Source organism: Stigmatopora argus, chromosome 15, assembly GCF_051989625.1.
Source record: "Stigmatopora argus isolate UIUO_Sarg chromosome 15, RoL_Sarg_1.0, whole genome shotgun sequence".
NCBI classification, from domain to species: Eukaryota; Metazoa; Chordata; class Actinopteri; order Syngnathiformes; family Syngnathidae; genus Stigmatopora; species Stigmatopora argus.
In genome coordinates this window covers 12,376,434-12,402,635 of record NC_135401.1, presented here as the reverse complement: position 1 = coordinate 12,402,635, position 26,202 = coordinate 12,376,434, and the positions used below count along the sequence as shown (strand labels likewise).

Sequence of the window (26,202 nt, the reverse complement as noted above, 5' to 3'; positions counted from 1 at the left end):
TACATGAGCTCTTCTCATACTATTTTTTTAATTAAGTTATTTAGAGTTAATTTCTATTCCTTCTTCACTTTGTTTATTAGTCAGCTATCACCGACTTCGGTCAACTGAAAATAAAATAACGGGCAATGATCCCTGTGTAAATGATTAGAAAGGTATTTGTGCTTAAGAAAACTCTTAATATGGATAAAGTACTTACCGCATATGTAGGCCTACATTTCAGTTCAACTAATTACATCACAGATTCCGCCCACCAGCTCGATGTGTGATTTTGGTTTACAGGTACATCTATAAAAAGAATAAAAGAAAAAAAGAAAATACTGTATGATGAAAACCCATTTTCTCCTTCATTTCAGAAGAAATAAATGATCGCTGACTTGATAAATAGGCATTTTATCACAAACCAATCCGATTGCCCAACTTCAATTTGCTTTGTTTACATGAGAAATTTAAAAAGGGACGAATATGATCTGATATTGTACGGAGACAAATGAGGTATTTGCCACTGTTACTGCTCATGTGGACTACAAAAAAAGCATTATTTTTATTAAAATCGGGTTTGTGGGAAAGCCATGCCAAAACCAAGCGAGCTAATCCTAATTCTTGAGCAATTTCCTCAGTTCACTACTACTCAGTACATGTAACTACCCCGTAACGGCGATTCACTCAAAATTTAACACTTTACTAGGATGCAGTTATGAATCGCGTTCCCGGTCTGGACACAAATAGCATTTGATGTTGAAGGTTTATGCATATAACAAAGATAAATGTTAAATATTAGAAAGTGAGCACTGTGGTTAGCCAACAAGCTAATGACAGCGGGCCGCACCCTGCAACTTCACAATTAATAATATATGAAAACAAAGCACTTATAGAGACTACAGTACCTTGATGTCCCCGTGAAGGCTGATTTTTCATCTTTATATCAGTCATCCAACAGTTGCTGTCATTTTTTGTGACAGGCATGGGCAGAATGCATCCTCTGTTGAATATTTACCTGGCTTGCGGACAGCCAACATCTCTTCCGCTTCTGATGACAGCAGATGGGAAAAGAACCAATGGGGAAAGGATGCGTCAATTCCCAGTTCCACCAATGAGAGTTCAATGTTGCCTATATTTCTGACGTACATCTTAGCGTACCAATCAAAACCATGATCGTCAAAAGGGGGCGAAACTTCTGTCAAATGCGCAAAAAATAAAGCTTTTATGTAACAAAGAAAGGTGCGTTTTAGAATGTAATAACTAGATTTGGCTGATAGAAAACCGAATCATTTAAATTCACGCATACAACATCTGGACACTATATATAAAGCTTCGTGGCATTGAATTGAATGCTTTGTTTTTAACTGTTTTGAAAGATGAGAATAAGCAATATAGTTATCCTGTTTATATTTCTCTACATTCAATAAGGTCCAATCCAGCATTGTTTTTATTTATTTATTTTACTGATGTTCGTCAGCAGGTGGTCAGGCCGGTGAGCGAGTGGTCAGCACATTTCTGTGGTCGAGGGTTCGATCCCAGGTCCTCATGGGGTGGAGTTTGCATGTTCTCCCTGGGCTTGCATGGTTTTTTTCTGGGTATTCCGGTTTTCTCCCACATCCCAAAAACATGCATTTAGGCTGGATGAGCACTTAAAAAACACAGCATTGATTACCAACCCATGTTTCCTGTGGTGGCCATTTCTCAAATGGAACGTTCTTCTTGGTGCCCCCAGGGACCCCAACCTCACCACCTACTGACAATCATTTATTTTGCGAACTGCTCATCCTCACAAGTGCAGGGTGTTGGAGTCTACCCCTTCTGGGATGTGCTGTATACACGTTAGAGAGACTATGGACTGATGTCTTGAACAACCTGCATGCTTTAGGGATTGGGCGGAAATGTTGAGCGCTCCAGAGGTTCAGTCAATCGTGTTGGCTGTCATTGTGCCTCACAGGCATTCATAAGTTCAGATGAAGTACACAACAGGGAGACTTCACTTGGATCTTTTAGTGGGTAGGCTCGGTGTTGTCCTGCATCTCATAATTGCTCACTTTTGGCTATGCAAGTCCTTTTTGCTTTCATGCTGTGTGCGCCGCTCAATCGCTAACCCTGGTAATTGATTAGGTGTTCCTCAGCATCTTCATCTTCTGAAGTTTGGTCTTGAACTAGTGTTCACGTCGCATCAGAACCCTTATTGTTTATGGTGTTCGAGTAGTGTAATTGCAGATTCATTCATTTAACGAAAGGTCGCAGGGGATGCTGGAGCCTATCCCAGCTATCTATGGGCACCAGGTAAGGGGACACCCTGAATCACTGGCCAGCCAATCGGAGGGTACAAGGAGACAAACAAGCATTCTCTCACACACTCATACCTAGGAGCAATATATATAGTTCAACCAGCCTAGCATGCATGTTTTGGGATGTGGGAGGGAACCAGAGTACCCAGAGAAAACCCAAGAAAGCCCAGAGAGAACATGCAAACTCCACACAGTGGGAGATATACATATATATATATATATATATATATATATATATATGTATATATATGTGTATATATGTGTATATATATGTATATATATATACACATACATATATATTTACATAAATACATACATACATACATACATACATACATACAGTAGGGCAAATAAGTATTTAGTCAACCACCAATTGTGCAAGTTATCCTACTTGAAAAGATTAGAGAGGCCTGTAATTGTCAACATGGGTAAACCGCAACCATGAGACAGAATGTGGAAAAAAACAGGAAAAAATATATTGTTAAAAAAAAAAAATAAGTAGAAAAGGATAAGAAATCATAACCAGTTCTATTGATGATTTTGTGTTCATCTTTGATGAAATCACCAGACTTTAGAATTAAAGTAAATATTTTAATACTGTAAATGGATTTGTAACATTTCACATTGAGCACAAACATTCCTTAATCATTAAAAAGTGAGAATCTATTCCTTAAATTACAATGACATTTGCTTCACGTAGGTAATACCAGAGGCTTTTAATAAAATGCATCTTAAAACATGCGGATTATTGTAACACTTTTAAAACCACTATTTTCACACTATTCTCCATAGCATATAGAACAATCTTTATCTTGTCAAAACATATCATAAAAGAAGATTAGGGATATAAAATTCAACAGCTCAGAGAAACTGTAATTATCTGAACTGAATCATTGAAAAGATAAGACAAATGTTGAATAAAAATTCCTGGTACGAAAAGGAAACTTGCATGTAATTAAAATATATATATGTATATATATTATTTTTAAATTCAGGATTAAAGATTCATGAGAACATCTCTTTCCTGCATGCTTGTGTAGAATGGCTTTCCAAACACAAATGAGTGTAGTCCTGCTCTCAACTTCTCCGCAAAAGCCATGACAATGGTCAGGTCTCCTTCTACCATCAGATCTAGGTCAGTCTTTAAATTGCGTAGGGACCTGAAAGGTTTTTTCCCCTTTTGACTGTAAAGGGAAAACAGTCAATGGTTAGCAACTTGTTAAACACGGGCACTGAAAATATAGCCGCTATAGCTGCAGTTAAACACTACATCAGATACCATCTTGCCACTTGTAAATTGGAACATCTTAGATCTCGGCCAGTGAAATGACAATGAACAAACCACATTTATACTCACATTGCAAGGTCTTTAAATAAATCGCACAAGTGGACAAAAAATGAAGGCACACCTCAAGTCACGGCCCAAACAGGATAAACACATTTTTATTCATTGGCTGGCATTTAAAGCAATAGTTGTTAATTCTATCATTGCCAATGACAATGACAGACATCCAGTGATGTGTTTGATTTAATTTTTCTGATGTGAATTTAAATGAGTTTATCACAAGAAGACATCCAATCCATTTGGGAGCCTCGCAGATAAAGTACATAACGCCAGCTCTCGCAGTTAAAATGGATTGGACGTTTACTAGAGATGAACTATTGATAGACAGACAGACTTTGACAAAGTCGGAACACCCCTGTCTTTTCAATTGAGGTAAAGTCACTCATTATCTTTCTATTATAATCTACCTATTCATTGTCTGCATTGCTTATCCTCACTACTACTGTAGGTGAGTTTGAGCCTATCCCAGATGATTTTGGGCAAGGGGCTCGAGTGTACCATGAACTAGTCGCCGGCAAATCTCTGAAATTTCTGGATATCCTCGCAAGGGACTCGAGTGTACCATGAACTAGTCGCCAGCAAATCTCTGTAATTTCTGGATATCCTCGCAACAGTTTTCATTCTTGACTTATAAAGATTTTGCAAACATTACTGAAAAGCATATACAGTGGTGCCTCGAGATACGAGCTTAATGCGTTCCGGGACTGAGCTCGTATGTCGATTTTCTCGTTCTTTTTTGCACGGCAACATGCTCGTAACATAACATAAATAGATTTAAATGAAATTGGATTACGATGCAGACACACTCAAAAATAAGTTTAATCTAACCTTACACTAAACTTAATTCTAATTTTGTTTTAAATTTTTATACCTTTGTTCTCCCGGGTTGGCTCTATTTGCCCCTGCCCCGCCTCCACCCTGACTTTTAGACGCAACCTATCAAAGATTGTTTGCTTTTGTATTCCCTTCAAAATATTCCGAAAATGATGCACACAAATGTCCTCACAATAGGATAACGCACAACCACTTCCCAACGCAAGTGCACTGACTAACGGGGGGGAAAAACACTGAAAAAATGCAACGCTCCGCCCAGTGCTCGCAGAGACAATACACGAGGGAGTTGCGACCACAGAGACATTACACGAGGGAGTTGCGGGGAGAGAGACAGTGCCCATGATGTTCTTATGAGCAGCCTCTCGCGTCCGCTGTCTGCTCGTATATCAAAATGTGTCTCGTATCTCAAGATAAATAATTGCTCAAAATTTTACTCGTATCTCAAATTTCTCGTATGTTGGGGCACTCGTATGTTGAGGTACCACTGTACATGAAAATATGGAGCGTGTTTGATTATCATGGATAATGCTCACAATCTAAGAGACAAAAAAGTGAGAATTTAAATCCTTCTGAGGTCGTAAAATTCGTAATTTCATCAAAAGTTAAGGAAATTGGTAAAGAACTCTTACGTTTCATCTTCAATATATTTCAGGAGTGTGAGAGCCTTTCTGTGAAGCAGCAACAAGAATTGTGCCAAATAGGCACTCCGCAGGGAAAGGCCAGGCTTCAGCATGAACACCTATGTATGACAAGAAATTTGAATACAAGCTTTAGGGGAACCAAGAATAATCTGAGATACTAGAAACAATCATAAAAACGTTCATGAAGAAGTTAGGCTGTTAGACTTTGGAGTAGTTCCTCCTATTTTGAGCGCTTGAGCTCATACAAAGACTAAAATCCAAACAGGAGTGAAGTCTGCCAGGGTGATGTTAACCACTTTCCGATTACTCGGGCAAATGAAAAAAATGTCATGGAGCAAGGTATTAAAATAAACATTAGGCAAGCATATGAAAAAAATAACACTTTATTTGTAGTATGAAATGTTAACTTTTCATTTTTGAATAATTCCTACTATACTTTTTACTTTGTGCTATCTCGTTTGCACAAGTAAAGCATTTTGCCACATTTCTAGTCTGCAGAGAATAACATTGGTCTAGAATGCTACAACCGCAAGGGAGTTGACGAGAACACGCAGCCGGTCACGATCCATTTGACAATAAATGCATCCCGAATGAGATATTGACAGGGGATGAGGGTAAGCCACAGATTTCCATGACTTGAAATATTACCATTCCTTATTTCATTAGAAACTACAGTTGTTTATTGCGATTCAGTCGTCTGCTCGTAGCAAATAAGTCATGCAAATTGTTATAGGGTTAGAATTGGTGCCCACATGAACCAAACTGTTTTACTCAGTGCAGAAATAGATGTGTGAACCTAGCATTGATATCAAAGGATAAGGTTTAAGGACTTACCTCATCTATAAATGACTTCACCAAAGTATCTGTATGCATAACATCTTGAAATATATTCCTATAAAAAGAAGTCAATTGTATTGTTATTTTGACATTATAATCACATTTCTAAAACATTACAATAAAAGTCAATGTAATGATGGAAAGAAATGACTAGCTCACAAGTCAGGTGTACATGTTTCATCGGTGGGGATGATACTGTCAGGAGGTATGTCCGCTTCGCCGTCTGTCTTCCAAAGTGTATTAAACTCAGACCGCATGTAGCCACGTTGTCTGTATGTATGTTCATGACAAGGCGGCATCTGCTTGACTGTGTTGATGTCGATGTCGATGTGTGTGGTCGGATAAGGTGAGTAAAGCACCTGGCGGAAGGGCAGTACAAAGCTACCAGTAGAGTCCTGAAACATGAATAAAGGATTGGAACAAACGGCAATAGACACACTGATTAGCGAAATTTATTTTACCTAACCCTTGGAAGGACAGTGGTCACTACAGTGGAGAGCTATTTAAAAGTTGATACTTAATGCCTTTACAGTGCAGTGTAAAGTGTCTATTTTTGGCAGTGGTGGACCGTCAGGGCATGCAAGGCCTTCTCTGCTGGCCTAAAAAAATATCTGAATCACAGACTGATGTTAATTATGTTTTGTCCGTGAATACTTATTAATAATTCCAAATTGTCTGTCAGCTTCCATTCATTGCTTTTTCCCTGGTTGCGCTGCTTCCAGATGTGTGTTTTCATATTTAAGCATCTAACAAATCACATTTCAGCTATTTGTTGCCAGGGTCAGAAATCTGCCTTGAGGCCTTCACAGTCAGTTCTGCAGGCTCTGCTGCATAAAACAAGCGACGATAAAACTGTTGCTTTAACCAATCAGAATTCGATTTGGCGACCCCAAGGCCTTCTGGCAGGCGTAGGGATACGTCATCGCTTTCACCAACTATGATTGGCTAGTGATAGAGTGGACTAGCCAGAGCTACCAAACTGTATCTGGAGTGAGCTGCACAATAAATATATTGTTGTGTTGATTTAATAGCGGTTTTGTCAACCCGCAATGGCTGAAGGAGGAGAAGAAATTGATTTGTTTGCAGATTTACTGTCAAAGCCATTTTCAAGAGGGAATTTTCAAGAAAAAAAAAGCTGCACATCATTACAAAAGGTCGGACAACTCCAAAGCAAACAACCCTGTCACAACCGGGAAAAACGTATGCCAGAAATACGACAGGACTGGCTCGACTTTCAGCATTAGCTTCGATGGAAAAGGAGGAAAGAAGGGGGGATGGATATTGTGTACAGGTAAAAATGATTTTTGGTGAGTAAAATATGGCTATATTCCTAAATAATATTTCAATTGTATGAGGTTATTATTGATGATTTTTTATGTGTCACAGCTGTAGCTGCAGTATAGGTTTTATAGCCATAAAATAGTTTTTGAGGGTTGGATTGATTCCGACAGCTGAAGGCGTCGCTAGGAAATTCACGGACCGCCACTGATTTTTGGTCATCTAACAAAAACTTTATTAACAATTAGTTCTAAAGTTCTTTTTTTCCAAGTATTGGCCTCATTGCATGTAATTGTTGGCGATAGATGATCAATAGGTTAAACTGGGAAGACTGGCTGAGAACGTTTATCACTGGCAGTGCTAGACGTCATATCCATTTTGACTGACAGTCAGTCAAAAGTAAGTGTTAAAAAAGCTAAACCACTATACAGAGAAATGACTTCAACAAAAAAGAAACATGCATGCAAAATGAATTTGACAATTGAAAATAAAGTTCATCGTCTGTAATTCAGGTTTTTTCTTCTTCTCATTGCTGTAGTGTATGTCCTTTTTGGTTTGCACCTCATTGTGGTTTATGTGAAAAGTTCTGTCAAAATAGGAAACTGCATAACACCCATTGTATTTTTGGACTATAAGTTGCTACTGAGTATAAGTGATGCCACAGAAAAAAATACCCAATGAAGAGGAAAAAATTTATATGTCGCAATGAAGTATACGTCATAATTTTGGGAAGGATTTTTTTTAATTCGAGGTGAAACCAAGAACAAACATAAGTAGCAATACTGAAATAGAGAACAACTGGCTAAATAGGCATCTATTAAAATAACAGTTTTTCAGATAACAATTCACTTAAACATAAATAACAGACCACCAAAGTGTTGCATTTAAATCAGCGAGATGTTTTGGTTGTATCTTACCTTTAGTAGACCCTGAACAAAGAGGCCTGTATCATATTTGAAAGATGAGTCTGCCTTGCAAAGGCGAGAACATTTCTTCTCGGCAGCAGTAAGAAAGAGGCAAAGTGTTCGCACAATCTGCCAAAATATGGATTGGAAATAATGACTCAAAAACGTTAGAATTAAAACTATTCACATAACAAAGTGGTTTATGGTGTGAAAATATTCTAGCTTTAGAATTGATTGATAGTCAAACTAAATGGGTGTATATTTTGTATATAAGTAGGAAAATATGAACACTACATAATTTATTGATGTGATTTTAGCCAGTAATCTGGTGAATTTACCTTGTTTACTTTCTCTGGGTTACTTCCAACAACGATTGAACAACCACAAGTCTGGAGATGAGAGCTGATGGCCCTGAATCATAAATCACAGAAATAGATTTGGAACTACAGACAATCCGTGATATTAAATCTATATGCCAGTGAGCAAGTGTCACCCTGAGGATTTTTTTACTGGTGTAGTTACACATCTAAAGTAGATGGTAATTAAGTGATAACTAAAAATATGACAATGCCAATGTAACACGTGGCTTGACTGTGACTACAGTGGGAAGCGAGGAAAGAAGAGTTTATTTACTGTTTCTAAAAAATCTCGGGAGCAGAGAGCATTAAGGGATGTACTAAATTAAGGCCTCACACCTAAATTGCATTCATAAGACGTTTCATTGTTTTCAGCAAAAATGTGCTGAACAGCAAACAACAAACATTTAAAAAGCAATGATTTAAAAGGTGATATTAAAAGGTTGCAATTTCAATAAATGAAAATAATTGCTCAAGTAAAAAAACAAATTTGCCATTCAAATCTGGTTGATTATATTTACCGCTCTGTAGTAAATAATACATCAGGGAATGCCCACTTTTTCAGCTATTCTGGTTGTGACATAACAACCAGAACTGATGATGATTCATAGCTTCCCAGAGCTGCACTAGTAATGTTGACGAAATGACAGAACAGCCACATTATAACAAGAGAAAAGATAGCATATGGATAGATGCTATCATACTGAAACAATTTGTCTCTGACATTATCTCCTGTTGGGAGAGTTTTTAGTGGGCAGGGCCAAGGCAGTCGTAAAAGAAAGGCTAATTAGGATGTAATTTCATTCTTAAGCCTTTTCTGTCGTTTTTTGGGATGGATTTGTGTCCAACATATGGTCTGCTATCACTTTAAAGTCACTTTTTGTAGTACTTAATTGCACCTTAACTGGTGTCAGCTGTTGAGTCTTCTTCCTTGCACTAAATTCTAACATGAAAAATAAAACATGGCTCCTATCTGGCTGCAGGCTTATTGGACTGTAATATATTTGTTTTCTGTAACGCGGTCATAAAAAGTAATTACCAGTTTTACAGGTTTTACTAAAAGCACGCGCAATCTGTTAATGACCTAATACATCATATCGCACAAACTATTTAAACTAATGCACAACACGCCCACAAACAATGCAGTCTGTTTGACTGGACACGAAATTTAGCACGAGTTATTTGGGATCTCCGTTGACAGGCATGAACTGCAATATATTCTCCCTTTGTAGTTTATGGCTATTAACATGGATGATCTGCCTGGTCCGAAATGATCTACACTTACTAAACATTAAATCATCTAAGCTGTTTGTATTATTAAACTCTCTTACGCTATAAATGTCATTTAACGTGCAAATAAATTACTTTATTTTACAGACCATTTTGCATCACAGCAAAATGCAACAATGAAGGTCTAAAGCTGTGAGCAACTTGGAATGGAGAAAACTTCAGCTACATTTGGCCCCTTTTCTCACTGGAGGGCTGATGGAGGTTAATATAGCACTACTCATTATCTATCATCGTTTGTCAGGATTGGGGCGCTTACTTGTGGAGGAAATCTTCATGGCAGCTGTCTCCAATGTCATCATCATTTAGCAGGGTGTCTCTTATCTAGTCAGATGAAGAAAAACAGGAAAATAACTGTAGAAGAGGTTTACTTGGCAAGATACGTAAAAACAAATGTGCGGAATCACAATGTGCGGTAGTATCAAAGAGCCTGAACACTGCCATTATGTGCGTAAAGAAACAACCTCAGAAATGGAGCCGAATAAGTTAGTCTGTCAGATTGCTCTGCTGCCCCACATTCATACTCTGTTGAACATAATGAATTATAGTTTTTTTATTGGAGATGAATTAAGAAAAGTATTAATTTAAGGTTATCCACTACCAATTTTGTCATACGCAGTTTCTGGGTATGATGACAATTAGGCTTTTGTTGTTGTTTGTTGAGTCAATGATGATGACAAAGCCTATGTCCGATTATTATTATTATTATTATTATTATTGTTGCGGCATGTTTCGCCTCCATGAGATGCACACCAAAGATGAGGCCAGTCCTGTTTGCGTCACCCTACCCACTTTGGGTTTAAATCAAACGGCTTTTAGGGTGGTCTCTTCAAATTGAAGTACAGCACTCGGCCGTCAATGGGCTCTTAACACAAAACGCTGTGACGTCCCACCAATCAATAATTTGTGAGGAGTTGTTACTGTACTTTTCCTTTTTTTCAAATGATGACTAGTCACTCACATCTATCTCTTCAGGCACACTGTGTGTCTTCATAGAGGCAAGCAGCTCCATAATAGGAACAATTTCCAAGCTCAGCACTGCGATGATGTTGTAACCCTGAAATAAGGCAAAGGAGAAAAAATCATTAATCGCATATTGTAACGATGTATACACACACTGAAGTCAATGTATACCGATGGTAGGGTACTTTATATGAAAATATATTTTTAAGGTTTTTAGTGTATAATAAGGCTGCAAAAACTCATTAGTAACATCGATAATTAAATGTTGCCAACAAATTTGATTATCCATTATGGCGGCAACTATTTGCGGGTGTACTCAATGTACTCATGCGCATGGAGGGGTAATCAAGGTGGAAGAAGGGGGGTATAAACTCTTGTACTGTAGGTGGCAGTATGCACTGAATTGTTGACTCCAATCTGCCATTAATCATGTGTACAGTAGAGCGCAGTATGCACCTAATTGTTGCTTCTATTCGGCCATTAATCAAAAGGTGGAGATGCTAAAAGTTCCAGGGGATGCTTGAGCCTATCCCAGCTAACTTCAGGGACCGGACAGGGGACACCAAAAATTGGTGGTCAGCCAATCGCAGGCAGGGCACAAGGATAAAGACAACCATTCACGCTCACACTCATACCTAGGGGCCATTTACTGTGCTCAACCAGGCTACCCAACATGTTTTGGGGATGTGGGAGAAAACCGGAGTACCCAGAGAAAACCCACGCAAGGCTGTGAGGCTGACGCGCTAACCACTTGGCTGCCAGGCCGCCCTGCCTTCTCTAAAGCAGTCAAGTTTTACTTTAAAGCTAAATAATATTTGAACGGAGTAATGCTAATGATTTTAACGATATTTTAGAGTAAATACCCAAGTGATTATTGAGGTGTCAATGGTACCTTTTGCATCCAAATGCGTCCCTTTCGGATAGCATGCTTTAGCCTCTCAACGCAAATGGTGTGCAAAGGCAGGTAGAAGGCCAGCTCCGTTTGTGGAAGAATGATGGACAAGGCACAGGTGTTCTTGTCCCCCTTGAGTTCACCATCAAAGATGAGAGACACAATGATGACACCTTTCTCTGCCAGGACAAAAAACTTGACATCCACTGCGCCGCACTCGGCACTGCGCAATATCTCCCCATTTAATGTGTGATTGGCCAAGAAGGTCACATCTCCATCACTGAGCAACATCAGATGTTCCCCTTTTGGTGCCCAAATGTGATGAACACGTGGACCTAGGATATTGTCCCAATAAGCAAAAGTGGCAGCCAGCAGTGGACATTCTCCATCTATTGCAACTTCAGACTTTGCCACTGCAGGTGATTGGGGTGGACATGCAGAAGACATTTACGTATAAATGTTACTGTCTTCTGTAAAGATGGATAGCAGTCAATCTGAAATGTTAAAACATATAATTAAACATTATAGCTGGTTGTATTTTTGAAACAAATGAAACCTAACTATACTCATGCAAAATGTACAAAAGATCAGGAGGAAGAAGAGGTAGGCCTGTGCTAAAAATATATATTTTTTAGCTACTGCACATCTCATTGGCTGTCACTGACGGTGATAGACGTCAAATACTGGAATTGAGTGAGGTTGTTGATTTGTCTAAGTTTCAGGCTTTCATCATTGGAAATATTCATTCATTCATTCATTCATTCATTCATTTTCTGAACCACCAATGGTAGGACACCAGCACACGGACAAATATTGGCACTCACATCCATACCTAGGGGCAATTTAGAGTGTCCAATCAGCCTACCATGCATGTGTTTGGAACGTGGGAGGAAACCGGAGTACCCGGAGAAAACCCACACAGGCCCGGTGAGAACATGCAATCTCCACACAGGTGGACCGACCTGGATTTCATTCAAAATATGCCAAAGCCCATTGTGGTCAATGTAAAAAAAAGATGTCACTTAATAGCAACGCTGGTTCGTCCATCACTGCCAGTGATACCCATTGCGTTAAACTGGTTAAACACATTCCCTATTATTCGATGTACCCATGCAGTTATACAAAACTAGTACAGAATGGTTGCCGAATGTGAAATATATATGGAAATATGATCCTAAGATAACAGATAAAGTAACTTACCCCCTTCACCGATTTTTTTTCACGAGCCCGATTTTAGTGTAGTAGTGTAATCTTAGTGTTTCATTCTTGTGATTTTAAATTATTGTCTTTTGGTGGAAAGCGTATAGGATGTTGACAAGCTTATCCAGCTGCAGTACCGTCTGTTGTCGTCTAGACACTTCCTGGTACGTACTTATGACGTCATATTGCCAGGCTCGCCGTAGTGAAGGACAGTGGAGGGGCAATAATGCATTAACGCCAATGTTTTCCAACGTGAGGGATGGTCATGCAGAAAATTGTGACATTCCGAGAGAAATATCTTTATATTACGAGATTAAAATTGTACTATTGAGGGTAAAATCAAAATATGACGAACATTAAAACATAGATTGTAATGTTACAAGATTCAAGTCGTAATACTAGGAGATGAGAAGATTTATACAATTTTCAGATGGTGGTGTGCCTTGAGTTATTTTTATGCAAAAAGCGTATATATATTTATAGATACTATATTTCTCTCATCTCTCATTTTCTGAACCGCTTTATCCTCATTGGGATCGTGGGGGGTGCTGGAGACAATCCTGGCTGTCTCCGGGCCAGAGGCGGGGGACACCCTGAAGGGGTGGCCAGCCGATCGCAGATATACTGTATCTGATTATTAGAATTAATTTTATATATATAAAATTATTCATTCATTCCTTTTACGTGTCACTTAACCACACAACGGTTGGCGGGGGTGCTGGGGCCTATCCCAATCAACTATGGGCAGTAGGCAGGGGACACCCTAATTACTATGTTGTAGGCCAATTGCAAGCCACATGGAGACTATCAACCACACCTAAACAATTCAGTGTTCAACCACCCCACCATTCATTTTTATGGATAATAATAATAATAATAATAATAATAATAATAATAATAATAATAATAATAATAAACAATAATCATAATAATATTCATAATTATTATGATAATTATTATTACAATTATTGTTATTATTGCTGGTTAGCGCGTTGGCCTCACTGTGTTCAAATCCAGGTCGGTCCACCTGTGTGGAGTTTGCATGTTCTCCCCGGGCCTGCATTGGTTTTCTCCGGGTACTCCAATTTCCTCCCACATTCCAAAGACATGCATGGTAGGCTGATCGGACACTCTAAGTTTCCCTTAAGTATGAGTGTGAGTGTGAATGGTTGTTTGTCTCCTTGTGCCCTGTGATTGGCTGGCCACCCATTCAGAGTGTCCCCCGCCTCTGGCCCAAAGTCAGCTGGGATAGGCTCCAGCACCCCCCACGACCCTGGTGAGGATAAAGCAGTTCAGAAAATTAGATGAGTTGAGATTATTATTGCGGCCCATCAGACGTGTGGTTTGCGTGTCGACCTCACAGTTCTGGAGTCGAGGGTTTGATATAACAACTGACTGGCAACCAGTTTAGACTGGAATTTTCCTGAGGTCACCTAGCACACATATGGAAAATAAATGAATTAATTAGCTCCTCCCCATTAAAAATGCAAAAAAAGAGACAGATTTTAGATGAACAATCGGCCCCATTTGATGCTAGCTGAAATGCTTGTTATAAGGAGAATTAATGTTTGAAATTATTGTTTTAGTTTTCTGTCTCTGTGATTTAGAGTCAGTCGGAGACAACACGCATAACTCACAAATTAGTCATTAATAATTGTTTATCTTACACGCAATCTTATTGCAAGAACGGTAAAATGATTCATTACCATGCTGTGATATGAATCAATCATATGTACTGTAAATGGCATAATTCTATTCCTCATCCCTTAAAGCAGGGGTGCTAAACTCATCTTTGTCACAGGCCTTATTGTATTTATTGTTTTCTTCTAGGGGCCATTAACTTCACTAATCCATATAAATATTTAACTCATTTGGCTGCTATTGCCAACACTAGACTTCCAATCCATTTTGGAAGGAAGGGACGAATCAATGTTTATTTGCCCTTCCCAGTGGCAATGGCAAGTAAACTGGGAATGCCACACAATATCGAGTAATTACATTGTGTTCATTCATTCATTTTCCTAACCCTTCATCCTCACAAGTATTACATTTTTATTGATTCAGCGGCCCGGTGCATCAGCCTCATTGTTCTGGGATGCTGGGTTCAAATCCAGGTCGGTCCACCTGTGTGGAGTTTGCATGTTCTCCCTGGGCCTGCGTGCGTTTCCTCTGGGTACTCCGGTTTCCTCCCACATTCCAAAGACATGCCTAGTAGGGTCGTCGGACAGTGTCAATTGCCCCTAAGTATGAGTGTGAGCTCAAATGGTTGTCTATCGCCTCGTGCCCTGCGATTGGCTGGCCACCAAATTTGGGTGTCCCCCCGTAACGTGAGTCCTGAATTTAGGTGTGATAGCCTCCAGCAACCCTGCGACCCTTGTGAGGATAAAGCGGTTCAGAAAATAATTAATGTATGAATTTAAATGTCCCCCTCCCCATTTTTATTTCCCATCATAAATACGGTGGGGCGGCCCGGCGGACCAGTGGTTAGCACGTCGGCCTCACAGTTCTGGGGTCGGGGGTTCAGTCAGAAGTCGGACCTCACCGTGTTTGCATGTTTTCCCCCTGACTTGTGTGGATTTTCTCCAGGGTACTTCGGTTTCCTTCCACATTCAAAAACAACAGAATAGGCTGGTTGAACACTCTAAATTGCCCTATGGTATAAGAGTGAGCGTGAATGGTTATCTGTCTTCTTGTACCCTGCGATAGGCTCCAGCACCCCCGCAACCCTTGTGTGGATATGCGGTTCAGAAAATGAATGAAAAACTAAAATGCCTCAGAAGCTGCATGTCTGGAGGCCTCACACATTTTTATGTACATCACATCCAAGCACCAGCGGCACAGCTTTATTAGCTCCTAGCTGAGGCTGATGAGACTGAAGGCTAGTGCATAAAATTACGTCACAGTGAGCCTTCTTTTACCCAACAGCGTAATATGACGTACATTATTAACTCACTTCGTAGCCCGGAGGTCCGCTTGATGCTCTTTGATACGCTCCTTTTTTTGTTATTGCTCACATCTTTCACACGGCTGTGCATGCTGACACTTGCCACAAGCTGTGTTTTAATGGGGCAGTTCCATTGGGAAATGCGGCTTGGCTTTGGCCAGTGCAGGAATATATGCTGAGATAATGCACGGCGAGGTTTCACCCTTACTGAAGTCATAATAAAATGTGCGGCATCATTACAAATCCATTTGAAAGGAACCAGCTGCTCAAACGTCACTGATGTCACTTTGTACTTGCCCACGCAAAGCGTAGTAGTCTGATCACAGTGATTGCACAGGACAAGCCGCAAGGGTTAGCCACTGTTTTTTATTTCCATTACCATAGGGGAAAAAAGGTGAAATAAAATAGAATTAGTCAACTGCCTATATGTCAACACTGTGGCATCAATTGCTATTATGCCTGAGAGTTGAGCAGTTCAAATCTTTTGTTGATATACGTATGTAGTTCCTGGGAGTTACCATGGAGTAAATCCTCCAAATCACTAGTAGTTCAAATGTATCTTTTGTAGAGAACAGTGAAAAACTTGAATATCTCTCCTACTCATTGCACACAACCTAAATCCTGTTTTTTTTTTCTTGTTTTTTTTTGAGGACATGTGGAGCTTTCAATTGATTTTAAATGTGAAGGAGTGGGAGGAGTTGTTACCTTTTATTTTGAGAAGGTTTTTCCAAGATGGTAATCAGTATGCAGTCTATAGTACTTTATTTTTTGGTCTATAAACCCCAACTCCACAATCCTTCCTTCCACACAAACAACACATCTGTAGCTTATAGACTGGTGCAATCAATTTTGGGATTTTTACATCCTAATGAACTGCCTGTCAAAATACATACAATGTGAACGCCTTTAAATACAGTGGTACCTTGACATACGATCTTAATCCGTTCTGGGACTAAGATCGTATGTCGAGCTTTTCGTAACTCGAGCGAACGTTTCCCATTGAAATGAATTAAAGACAAATTAATTCGTTCCAACCCTCTGAAAAAACACTAAAAAACAGGATATTGGATTGGAAAAAATGTTTTATTTCTTCTAATTTGCCATCTATTAACAAAGTAACACAGAACTAGTGGTTTAATAGTGATAAAATGAGTTTAATAGAAATAAAATTAGACGCATTTCCCGGAGGGTAGAAACAGCGACATACACGGAGGCGGGGTTTTCGGGGGGACTTTATCCACAACACACTCGTAAACGAACTGACAAATTTAAATTAACTTGGATTAATATATACAGACACTCAAACATACGTTTAATGTAACTTTACACAAAACTAAATTCTAATTTTGCTTTAATCTTTTTTTACCTTCGTTTTCCGGGTTAGCGGTTTGCCACGCCTCCACCCTCACGTTCACTATCGATGGGTTTTGCTGTTGTATTCCCTTCAAAATATTCCGAAAATGATGCTCACAATAGGATAACGCACGACCACTTGCCAACGAGAAGTAGTCTTGAATGAGCGATCGCGGGAGCTAAGGCTAAGGAAAGAATAACGGGAAATGCAACAGCTGAGCTTACCCACGTATTGATTGTGGGTAATGAAGTTTTATTCTGAGAAAGGGTGCCCTCTTTTTGCCCGCGCATGCGCGTTGTGCGTTCCCTGGTCGAAACTCATCTGAATAAATCGTTCAGTGCTCGTAGATATCTGTTATACACGAAAGAGATGCGCTACAATGATAAACAGCCTCTCATGTCATGGCCACCTGGCTTGGTCGCATCTCAAAATTTTGATCGTATCGCGGGCGAATTATTCGATCGAAATTTTCATCGTACCTCGAGCATGTCGTAGGTAGAGCTGATCGTACGTCGGGGTACCACTGTATAGTATATACTAACAAATACAGTTTTCTTGCAAAATTTGGTCAGGTGCATCTTAGAGCCAAATTGCTTCGTGTCCATTCCAAGTAATTTTTTCATCTATGTACGGATTTTTTATGCGCTTCTTTCACCCCAAATGAATTGGGGGTTAAGTGCCATCAATTGCAATGAAAAATGAGCATTCACAGCCAGTCCTCCTGGTTTAAATTAGTGAATGTTTGTCAATGAGTTTATTGTAGGAGTAGTTTTAAATGTATTTTACTACTTTTAGTATCGCTTATGTTGACACTTAATAAACATTAGGCAACATGCTGTATATACTGTGTGAATACAGTGTTACTTCTACTTAGGAAAAAAAAAGCCTGGTAAAATTTGTCAAAGCTTGTTACAATTTATCATAAATTTAAAATAACAATCTCATGTGGTATGAATAAAATGCTTGGATCGTTAATAGCTGGACCAACAAATAACTTAATAGATTCACTGCACCTCATTGCCTTTTTACAGCAACACCTTTGTAAAAGGCAAGCTACAATGAAAATAATGAAAGAGCATTTGAGGGGCTTTGATCTTGTCATCATCATGCAACAGCAACAGCCTTAATATTTCCCGTGAGCTTTGAGACACAGAAGACCTGCATTCCCTTTGCCATCAGGATGATAACATCAAGCGCTGTCTAAAAATGAAACTATCTGTTAGAGCAGGGTGCCAAATCTGCATTTCCTTTCATCTGACTTGTCAGGTGATGAAGGAGGCAGCTGTTGAACCTTTTTTTCTCCACACTTGAGCAGTTGGTCCAGAAGTGTAAGAGGATGCAGATATGTTGATTTGTCTTGTCAACCCAAATGAACTGTCAACCCTCTGCTACATTAAAATTAGGCTACGTTTCCATTGAAGGCCAGTTCAGATTTTACATGTGTCTCGTTTTTATCATTGACTCATTGATTCATCTTCCATACCAGCCATCCTCGGAAGGGTGCGTGGGTTGCTGGAGCCTAACACAACTGTGTTCGGGCAAAAGGCAGATTATATCCTAGACTGGTCGCCAGTCAGTTGTAGGGCACACACAGAGAGAGACAGACAACCACTCACACTGCCAGCGAATGGGAATCGAACTCAGACTGCCCGCCCCGAAGTCAACCGGAAGAACCACAGCACCAAAGGGTGGATTAAATTATTAAATTCCCATTTTCTAATATCCAATCCAAGTCTTTTTTTGAATGTGGATTTGATTTGAATCATTTATTATGTGGGAGCAGATTATGTACTCAAATTTCAAAAGTACATCAAAAGTAATTAAATTAAAGATCTTCAAATGAGTTCATCACTAGTAGACATCCAATCTATATTTGCTGGTAGGGTGACAAAGAATATACATTTGTTCATTTGCTGCCAGCTCTGCCAGTTCAAAAGGATTTTCATTATCCTCCATTTCTCGCAAGCTCAGTGCAAAATCACATTAACCCCATGACAACAATTTTCTATGTAAATGTGGTAAAGAAAATACAAATTAACAACTGAGTATTCATACTTTTGCTAACAAATATATCCAAATCCAGCATTTCAGTAACGTTACTTGAATACCTTTCGATACTTTTAACAATCTTAATATAATAACCAACATTTCTTCATCACAGAAGTAGAAAAGTTTGAAAAGAAGCTGAATTTCACACCCAAACATTTAGTTTTTTTAGTTAATGCATTCATCATACCAGACATTATAATATCCTACAATACATATCCTCAATTTGATTATATGACAATTTAATGTGATTTTTATATTTGTTTTTATGTTTTTCTTCAAAATGGTGCCGTTCAAGTGGCAGCCGCTGGCAGTAGCTCCCCAGTCCTAAATTAATCTAATCTAATCTAATGTTTCATGTTTGTGCAAATACACTGACCCTTATTCCATTTCTTTTTGTCCAGCTCTCAATCGCTATGATTTCACATATATATCCTGTCTTGGTTAATCATGTGCAATTCATATGTATTAATTGTACCACAAATGTTTAGTACACTACAATACCCTGTATGAAAATGAGTTTTGAACTATACTAAGCCAATATGGAAACCCTGACAAAAAGACACAAGATGGACTGGGGAAGGTTAAATCTGCTTATAAGGTTTACGGAATAAAAATGATCACCAACGACACTGCAGAGAAGGCACAGAGGCAACTGCTAATCACTACAAAAGTAGCTGACATGGAAGACACACCTATAGAATAATGGAGATAGAGCATGTAGTATTTGGGTTTTACAGACTAAACCAGTGAAGCGTTACATATATGCAACTTAACGCTCAAGCAGCACACTGGAAAATGGAGAATTTGAGTGCTCGAATTTTCAATTCAACACCGATACTGAAACATTACTTGATAATTGATACTGTGTTCTATAACTCATAAATAAACAACCCAAAATTATTATTATTATTTTTAATTAAATCGTCCTGCACTATTGACGGTGATAGACAACCAATCATGTGGCTCTTAACAACTTTATACAAATTTATTAAATTAGTTTATAACAAGTCAACATATAATTCATATGGTGACAGCAAATAAAATTATATTTTCATTAGCTGTCAAAAAAACCCTCCTCGTTCTCATGGATTGGACATCTAGCCTAATCAATGACAGTCAAGGGACTTAAGATGGAAAATGCAAATATTCTCCTTATTTGCCCAAAAGATTATATTGCGATATTATTGACATGCAACAGAATTTAGCTAATAACGATGGATATATAGTTGTGCAAAAATGAATGTCCTATCTGGATACTAAAAATCAATACTTGGATACTTTTCTATAATTCAGACAGCCATTCTTTGACATTTAATTCTTATAAATGGAAAATCCTCTTTTTGGTTGGTTAGATTCCAAGGTTTCCATACGTTGCTTAGCAAGCTAAAATTAAGAATCAGTATCACAGTGTGAGGAGGAACATTGGTACTTGGAAATTGCAGTCAATATAAGGGAACCTCTGATTGAAATATAAATGAAAGGCGATTTGAAAGACTTTGAATGTGTCTTCATGTGCCATAGCAGCAGCCTTTCTATTCCCTGCTGGCTTTCAGAAGACTCAAAGACAAATAACAACTCTCCCTCCCACAATAACATTAAGTGCTGGGTTGAAAAAAAAATTGCTGTCCGACATGAATTTTGTGGACTTCATGAAGTAGACATAAAAACCAGTGTTGGAAGCGTGTGCAGCTGTTGTTATTTTTCACTTGATAGAAAGCTGTTGAATTGAATTGTAAATATTTAATATGACAGTTGAAGTTATTTCCTAGGAGAGCCTCGTTAGCTAAACTCAAAATGCAATTCCAAATTTAGGGGTATGTTTGATATTTATTTTCTTTTGAAAATATACCCATAAATTCTTCATACGAAAACAATTATACAACTTTGTATATTTTATCACAACAGAATTACACAAATAAACACACATCCCTGTAATACAAAGATTTGCCCTTAATTGTTTTGCCAATACTCAGCACAGCAAACACGAAAAATATTTCCAAACAAACATAACATTACAAGATTCTACTACAAGTTTGAAATTGACACCTATTAAATAACAGAGTCCCTTGGTGCCCCGATGAGGAACTGAATAGGTGCGATCAAAGAAATATGAGGGGAAATTTAAGCCATAAATCTGTGAGGCTTAACTTTGTCTTGTCCCAAAGATGGCATGCGCCAGTAAATCTTTGCCATTGTATCTGGCAACAGAGTCTTTTATATCACATCAAGGGATTTTTTTTTCTGGCAGCAAAAACTGCCAGTGATTTATCATGTTATGAAGCAGTTTTAACTTGTCATTTCTATTGCTGGAAGCTTTTCTCTTACGATAACGCCATTGACCAGTGTTATTTCAAAAGACAAGTAGTTTTGTCCTGCTAGAAAGTGAATTCTATGGGCGAGACAAAGCTCACACCTCATGTGAAATTACAGCATAATGTTCCCCTGAGTTAAGTTGTTTCTAGTGTTGCACCGATATGGCATGAAAATGATGGCATCAATATTAGCAAGTACTAAGAAATTACGTGCCCATACATTGCCATGTTTACTTTTTGAGATCTAGTTTCCAACCGCTGGTGGCTCTACCCAAGATGGTTATCAGCTATGTAAAAAAAAGAACTTGTCGCCCTTCCCAAGATGATCATAGACGTTCAATTGTGTATCGTCCAAACATCCTTCTGCTGTGAGTTTTAATGAGTTTATCTAATGTAGAAATCCAGTCCCTTTCAAGTAGAAGGTCTGGCAGCAAGTGAATATGTGCAGAGCAGTCAATGGCAGCCAATAAGGTTAAAAATAAAATGTGTTATTCCTCTGGCCAAGATCCACCAATTTGTTTATCACTGGTTGAGGCAGTGAGGGTAGCACTGGATAAACTTTCATCCATAGTCCTCCCACTTCAAATTAATTCGTCTTCCACCGTCGTCTATGGCAGCCACTGAGTAAATAGAACATGCTTTCAAATTCATAAAATAATGTTTTAAAAACCAATTCAGAAATAAGATAGTTTGGGCTTAATTTCAATGTCAATGCATTGACTTTGATGAGAATGTCTTTCATATAAAAAAAATAGAAAACAAAACAACTGTAGTGGTACATTATCGACATCAGCCGATACCTGCTATATATACTGTGTTAATACAGTAGTACCTCTACTTAGGAACATCTCTACATATGAAATATTCATGTTACGAAAAGCTCAATGGGAAAATTTTGTCTCTAGATTTAAAGGAAATTCCAAGAAACAAAATACGAAACCTAAAAACCTGGATTCAGTATTAGGGACAAAAAACATGGTATCGGTACAACACTAGTTAGTTCTCATGTTAGACCCCTTGCATTGGGACAACTATTTATGAATGGATGCAGCATTACTTTTTAAGAGTGAGGGATATTTTTTTTCTTCATACAAAACACAAAGGATCCTGTTTTACCCAGCAGGAACAATGATCCATCAAGTACTGGGCCCCATCTTTTTAATATTTCTGTTAGATAAGAAAGGCAATGCGTGCACATGCACGAAGACACAAATGTAACATGCGTACACCGATGCACGCACACACGATTAAAGCACACACCTTTCACACCCCAGTTTAGGTGAGTATTAGTGAATTTGACATGTTGCAGCAATCAATGATTGCTCTCACAGCACTTCATAACCCCCAGTGGTTCCGTCCTTCATTTTGATGTCACAGATAGTCGACAACATCATAACTCATCACATCACCACTGAAACACATGCCAAGTGCAACACTAGATCACTTCCATATTGATATGTTGGTTATAGTATTATACTCAATGTAATGTAAGGACATTATTTCATATAAACACGTTCACGGTTTTACTTTGATATTCACATGATCACCTCCATCGACAGTCACTATATTATTACATCATTTTTCACAACTCCACTGTGTCATAGAAACATTTTTTTAAGATGACGTTTGCATTGCGTCGTTGGTGATATTGTGTGTGCCAAGTCCATTTCACGATCAAATCATTTTCATATTGACTCGTCGGGGTCCACTTGTTTCTGCCGCTTCAGCTGAGGCCCCATTGGTTTTTCGAGGGACATATTCAATATCAAAGTTGCTCTTATGACGCCCTTTCCCTCTGCTCCAGGCAAACAAAAGAAGGAAGCAGAAAACAACCACACCTAGAAAGGACAGGCAGCCCATGGCTGTGGATATAATGATAGTCTTAATGTCAATGGGGACTGTCATGTTGTACAGCACAGTCCCATTCCCCCAAGTGCTGTTAGAGTTTGTCAAATAATTTGAGCTCCTGTTGCTATTGTGAGAGCTGTCCCTAATGGCCAGACCCTTCACAGCTAAGGAGGCAGACAAGCTAGCATTGCCAGCGGGGTTACTCGCAATACACAAATACACCCCACTGTCATGCAGCTCTGCAGCCTTGATCTCCAGGGTGCCATCTGGTTGGACTTCCACCCTCCCGCTGCTCTTAGATGTGATGTAGCGTCTGTGAGGTGTAACCCAGACCACTGACGGCCTTGGTGCTCCCTCTGCCATGCAGCTCAAACGGGCAGGCTGACCCTCGTCTGCCATCAGCAGCTGTGTTATGTTGGGTCCAATTCGAGGCTTGGTACAGGTCATGTACCGAGAGACCAGCGGTTCCTTGAGCTCCCGCAGAGTTTTTCCCAGTAGGTACTCGGGGGCACTGCACTTTGGCTGGATGTCAAGGATATGAAGGGATGGTGGCTTGTAGCTATTTAGCAACCAGAGCAATCTGCAGTCACAGACCAATGGGTTTCCACCCAGACAAAGCCTCTGGAGGCTGTCTGGTGATGCAAAAACTCCCCTCTCCAGAGAGTCCAGGTGGTTTTGTGACACATCCAGTAGTTGCAAAGATACCAGGCCAATAAATGCAAAGGGTTCAATTGAAACAAGATGAGAACCTTGGAGACGGAGCTCCATCAGATGCGGGAGGTGTCCGAGCTCCCCTTGATGGACATGCTGAATTCGGGAGAAAGACAAGTTAAGGTGAGTGAGGTAAGGCAGGTGGCGCAAAGCTGCACCGGGGAAGGCAGAAAGGTTAGTGTTGGTTACAAATAATGTTGTGAGGTTGAGGCCATGGAGTGACAGCGGGGGAAGTGTGTCCAACCAAGGCCAATAATCGATCTCTAAATGGCGGAGATGGAAAAGCCGTTTGAAAGAGAAAGGCTTGAGAAAACTAATGCTCAAATGGCGCATACGTAGTTCCACCAAGTTGTGTAGATGTGCCAAAGCGTCAGTGGGAACCACAGTGAGATTAGAACGTTCCAGGGTGAGACTTTGAAGACCAGTTAATCCCATTAAGGCTCGCTGAGAGATGAAAACAAGTTCGTTGTCACCCACCTCCAGGAGTGCCAACTTGTGCAGATCTTGGAAGGCATGGTCCAGTAGAACCACAAGTCTGTTGTGGTTGAGATCAAGCCGAGTGAGGTTAGATAGGCCAGACAGCACGCCTGCAGGAATCAATTGAATTACATTGCTACGGAAGTTCAGTGAGCGAAGAGCAAGCTGAGAACGAAACGATCCGGTTTCCACTACACTGATGAGATTGTCACTAAGATCTAGGTCCTCCAGCAGCTGAAATGAAGAGAAGTTGTCCGGTGTGATTATGCGTAGCTTGTTTTTGCTGAGATCCAGAACTCGAGTTTCAATGGGGATGCCTTCGGGAATGGTGCTCAGGCGCTTGCGGTGGCAGCTCACTGACTTGGTCTGGGCAGAACACTCACATCGGGCAGGGCAGCTTAGGGTTAACCCAGCCAGGAGAAGAAGCACTGCCCCAGCCAGGAGGATGTGGTAGTGCTGTGCTGGGGGTTGCATGACTCTCTTACCCACGTTGCCCACTGTCATCGCACAGCTCGTTAATCGTCCAGAACACCATCACGAACGGGCCCTGCAAGGCAAAGCATGAAAAAAACCCAAAGGTTAGAATACTTGATTATCTACTCAGACTTTTCATCTGTTTGCCCTATGCTTGTTTTACACTTTCAAATTTCCTAAAATAGCCTTAAAGTCATACTGCTTCAAATTAACTGTCACTTTCCCTGACTCGCTTGAATAAATGGAATTAAAGTCCAAGCAAGGTACACCACGATAAATATCATTAGCAGAAAAATGAGAACATTCACCACAGGGTAGCACAAAAGGTTACAGTCGTCTGGGGATGCATTATATTTTCGGAAAGCCATTACATCACGATATTAACTCAGCTTTAACTTTAACTAGCAGTAAAAGACATTTAAACAAATATACATAAATAAATAAACACATTATCCAGATTATTCTAAAATGTATCGCTCGAGTAATTCTTGTAAGAATAAAAAATTATTGTGGATGTGATAATATTCATTCATTCATTTATTTTCTGAACCGCTTTATCCTCACTAGGGTTGCGGTGGGTGCTGGGCTGGAGCCTATACCAGCTGACTTCGGGCATGAGGCGGGGGACACCCTGAATCGGTGGCCAGCCGATTGGAGGGCAAGAGGAGACTGACAACCATTCACACTCACACTCATACCTAGGGGCATATTAGAGAGTCCAATCAGCCTACCACGCATGTTTTTGGAATGTAGAAGGAAATCGGAGTACCGGGAGAACGCTGTGATAATAGTTGCCAAAACATCTGACTGAATCGTAGTGATAAAAAAAAATCACAGTTTTACACAACATTTAAATGTTGATTTTAAATTTTCTTCATTCATTCATTTTCTGAACTGCTTAAGGGTCGCGGGAGGTGCTGGAGCATATCCCAGGTAACTTGCGGCACCCGCCGGGCCATCATTTAAAACTTTTAGTTTGTTATAAATATATTATTTATTACAGAGCATTAAGGTCACACAAAAAACAAAATATGATTAAGGAGAATAGTCATACTATTGTGAGATTGATGCTGTAATATGAAAGGAATAAATATATACGTTGAAATATTGTGAGAATAAAGTTTCAATTTGTCAAGAAAAAGTCCTAATAATACAAGATTAAAGTCATTCTATTACCAGATTTTTTAAATATCTCCCACCCAGTGAATCCAATCGCATG

The 26,202-nt window shown here is 39.4% G+C and overlaps 3 protein-coding genes across 10 annotated transcripts in view; all 3 read right to left on the bottom strand.

Annotated features, from left to right (window-relative positions):
• The window catches only part of kiaa1109 (KIAA1109 ortholog), a 70,503-nt gene extending 69,475 nt beyond the window's left edge, over positions 1-1,028 (bottom strand). Inside the window, exons 1-2 of the mRNA XM_077620513.1 lie at positions 885-1,028; positions 197-285 (exon numbers count right to left, since the gene is read on the bottom strand). The gene's annotated coding sequence lies outside the window, so the exon portion shown is untranslated. The remainder of the gene's footprint in view (positions 1-196; positions 286-884) is intronic.
• Positions 1,029-2,973: 1,945 nt separating this feature from the next.
• On the bottom strand, positions 2,974-12,993 carry c9orf72 (C9orf72-SMCR8 complex subunit). The gene is made up of 10 exons (XM_077620509.1): positions 12,815-12,993; positions 11,615-12,108; positions 10,721-10,816; positions 10,019-10,083; positions 8,455-8,527; positions 8,129-8,245; positions 6,093-6,328; positions 5,931-5,988; positions 5,085-5,194; positions 2,974-3,460 (listed from the first exon to the last, which is right to left on the bottom strand). Exons 2-10 carry the CDS (start codon positions 12,059-12,061, stop codon positions 3,274-3,276), a joined length of 1,389 nt encoding a protein of 462 aa, XP_077476635.1. The 5' UTR covers positions 12,062-12,108; positions 12,815-12,993; the 3' UTR covers positions 2,974-3,273.
• A 9,229-nt stretch (positions 12,994-22,222) lies between these two features.
• The window catches only part of lingo2b (leucine rich repeat and Ig domain containing 2b), a 37,883-nt gene continuing 33,903 nt past the window's right edge, over positions 22,223-26,202 (bottom strand). For all 8 annotated transcript variants that reach the window (XM_077620497.1, XM_077620498.1, XM_077620496.1 and 5 more), the window contains one exon: positions 22,223-25,056. In XM_077620497.1, the coding sequence (XP_077476623.1) occupies positions 23,148-25,013 (1,866 nt within the window). In that variant the 5' untranslated portion in view covers positions 25,014-25,056 and the 3' untranslated portion in view covers positions 22,223-23,147. The remainder of the gene's footprint in view (positions 25,057-26,202) is intronic.

Bases quoted from the DNA above. Each gene is read 5' to 3' on its own strand.
- c9orf72 (XM_077620509.1), bottom strand. From the start codon at position 12,061: ATGTCTTCTGCATGTCCACCCCAATCACCTGCAGTGGCAAAGTCTGAA. The intron at 8,246-8,454 runs GTAAATTCACCA...ATATTTTGGCAG, and splicing joins ACCCAGAGAAAGTAAACAAG to ATTGTGCGAACACTTTGCCT. The intron at 6,329-8,128 runs GTAAGATACAAC...TTCATGTTTCAG, and splicing joins TTGTTCAGGGTCTACTAAAG to GACTCTACTGGTAGCTTTGT.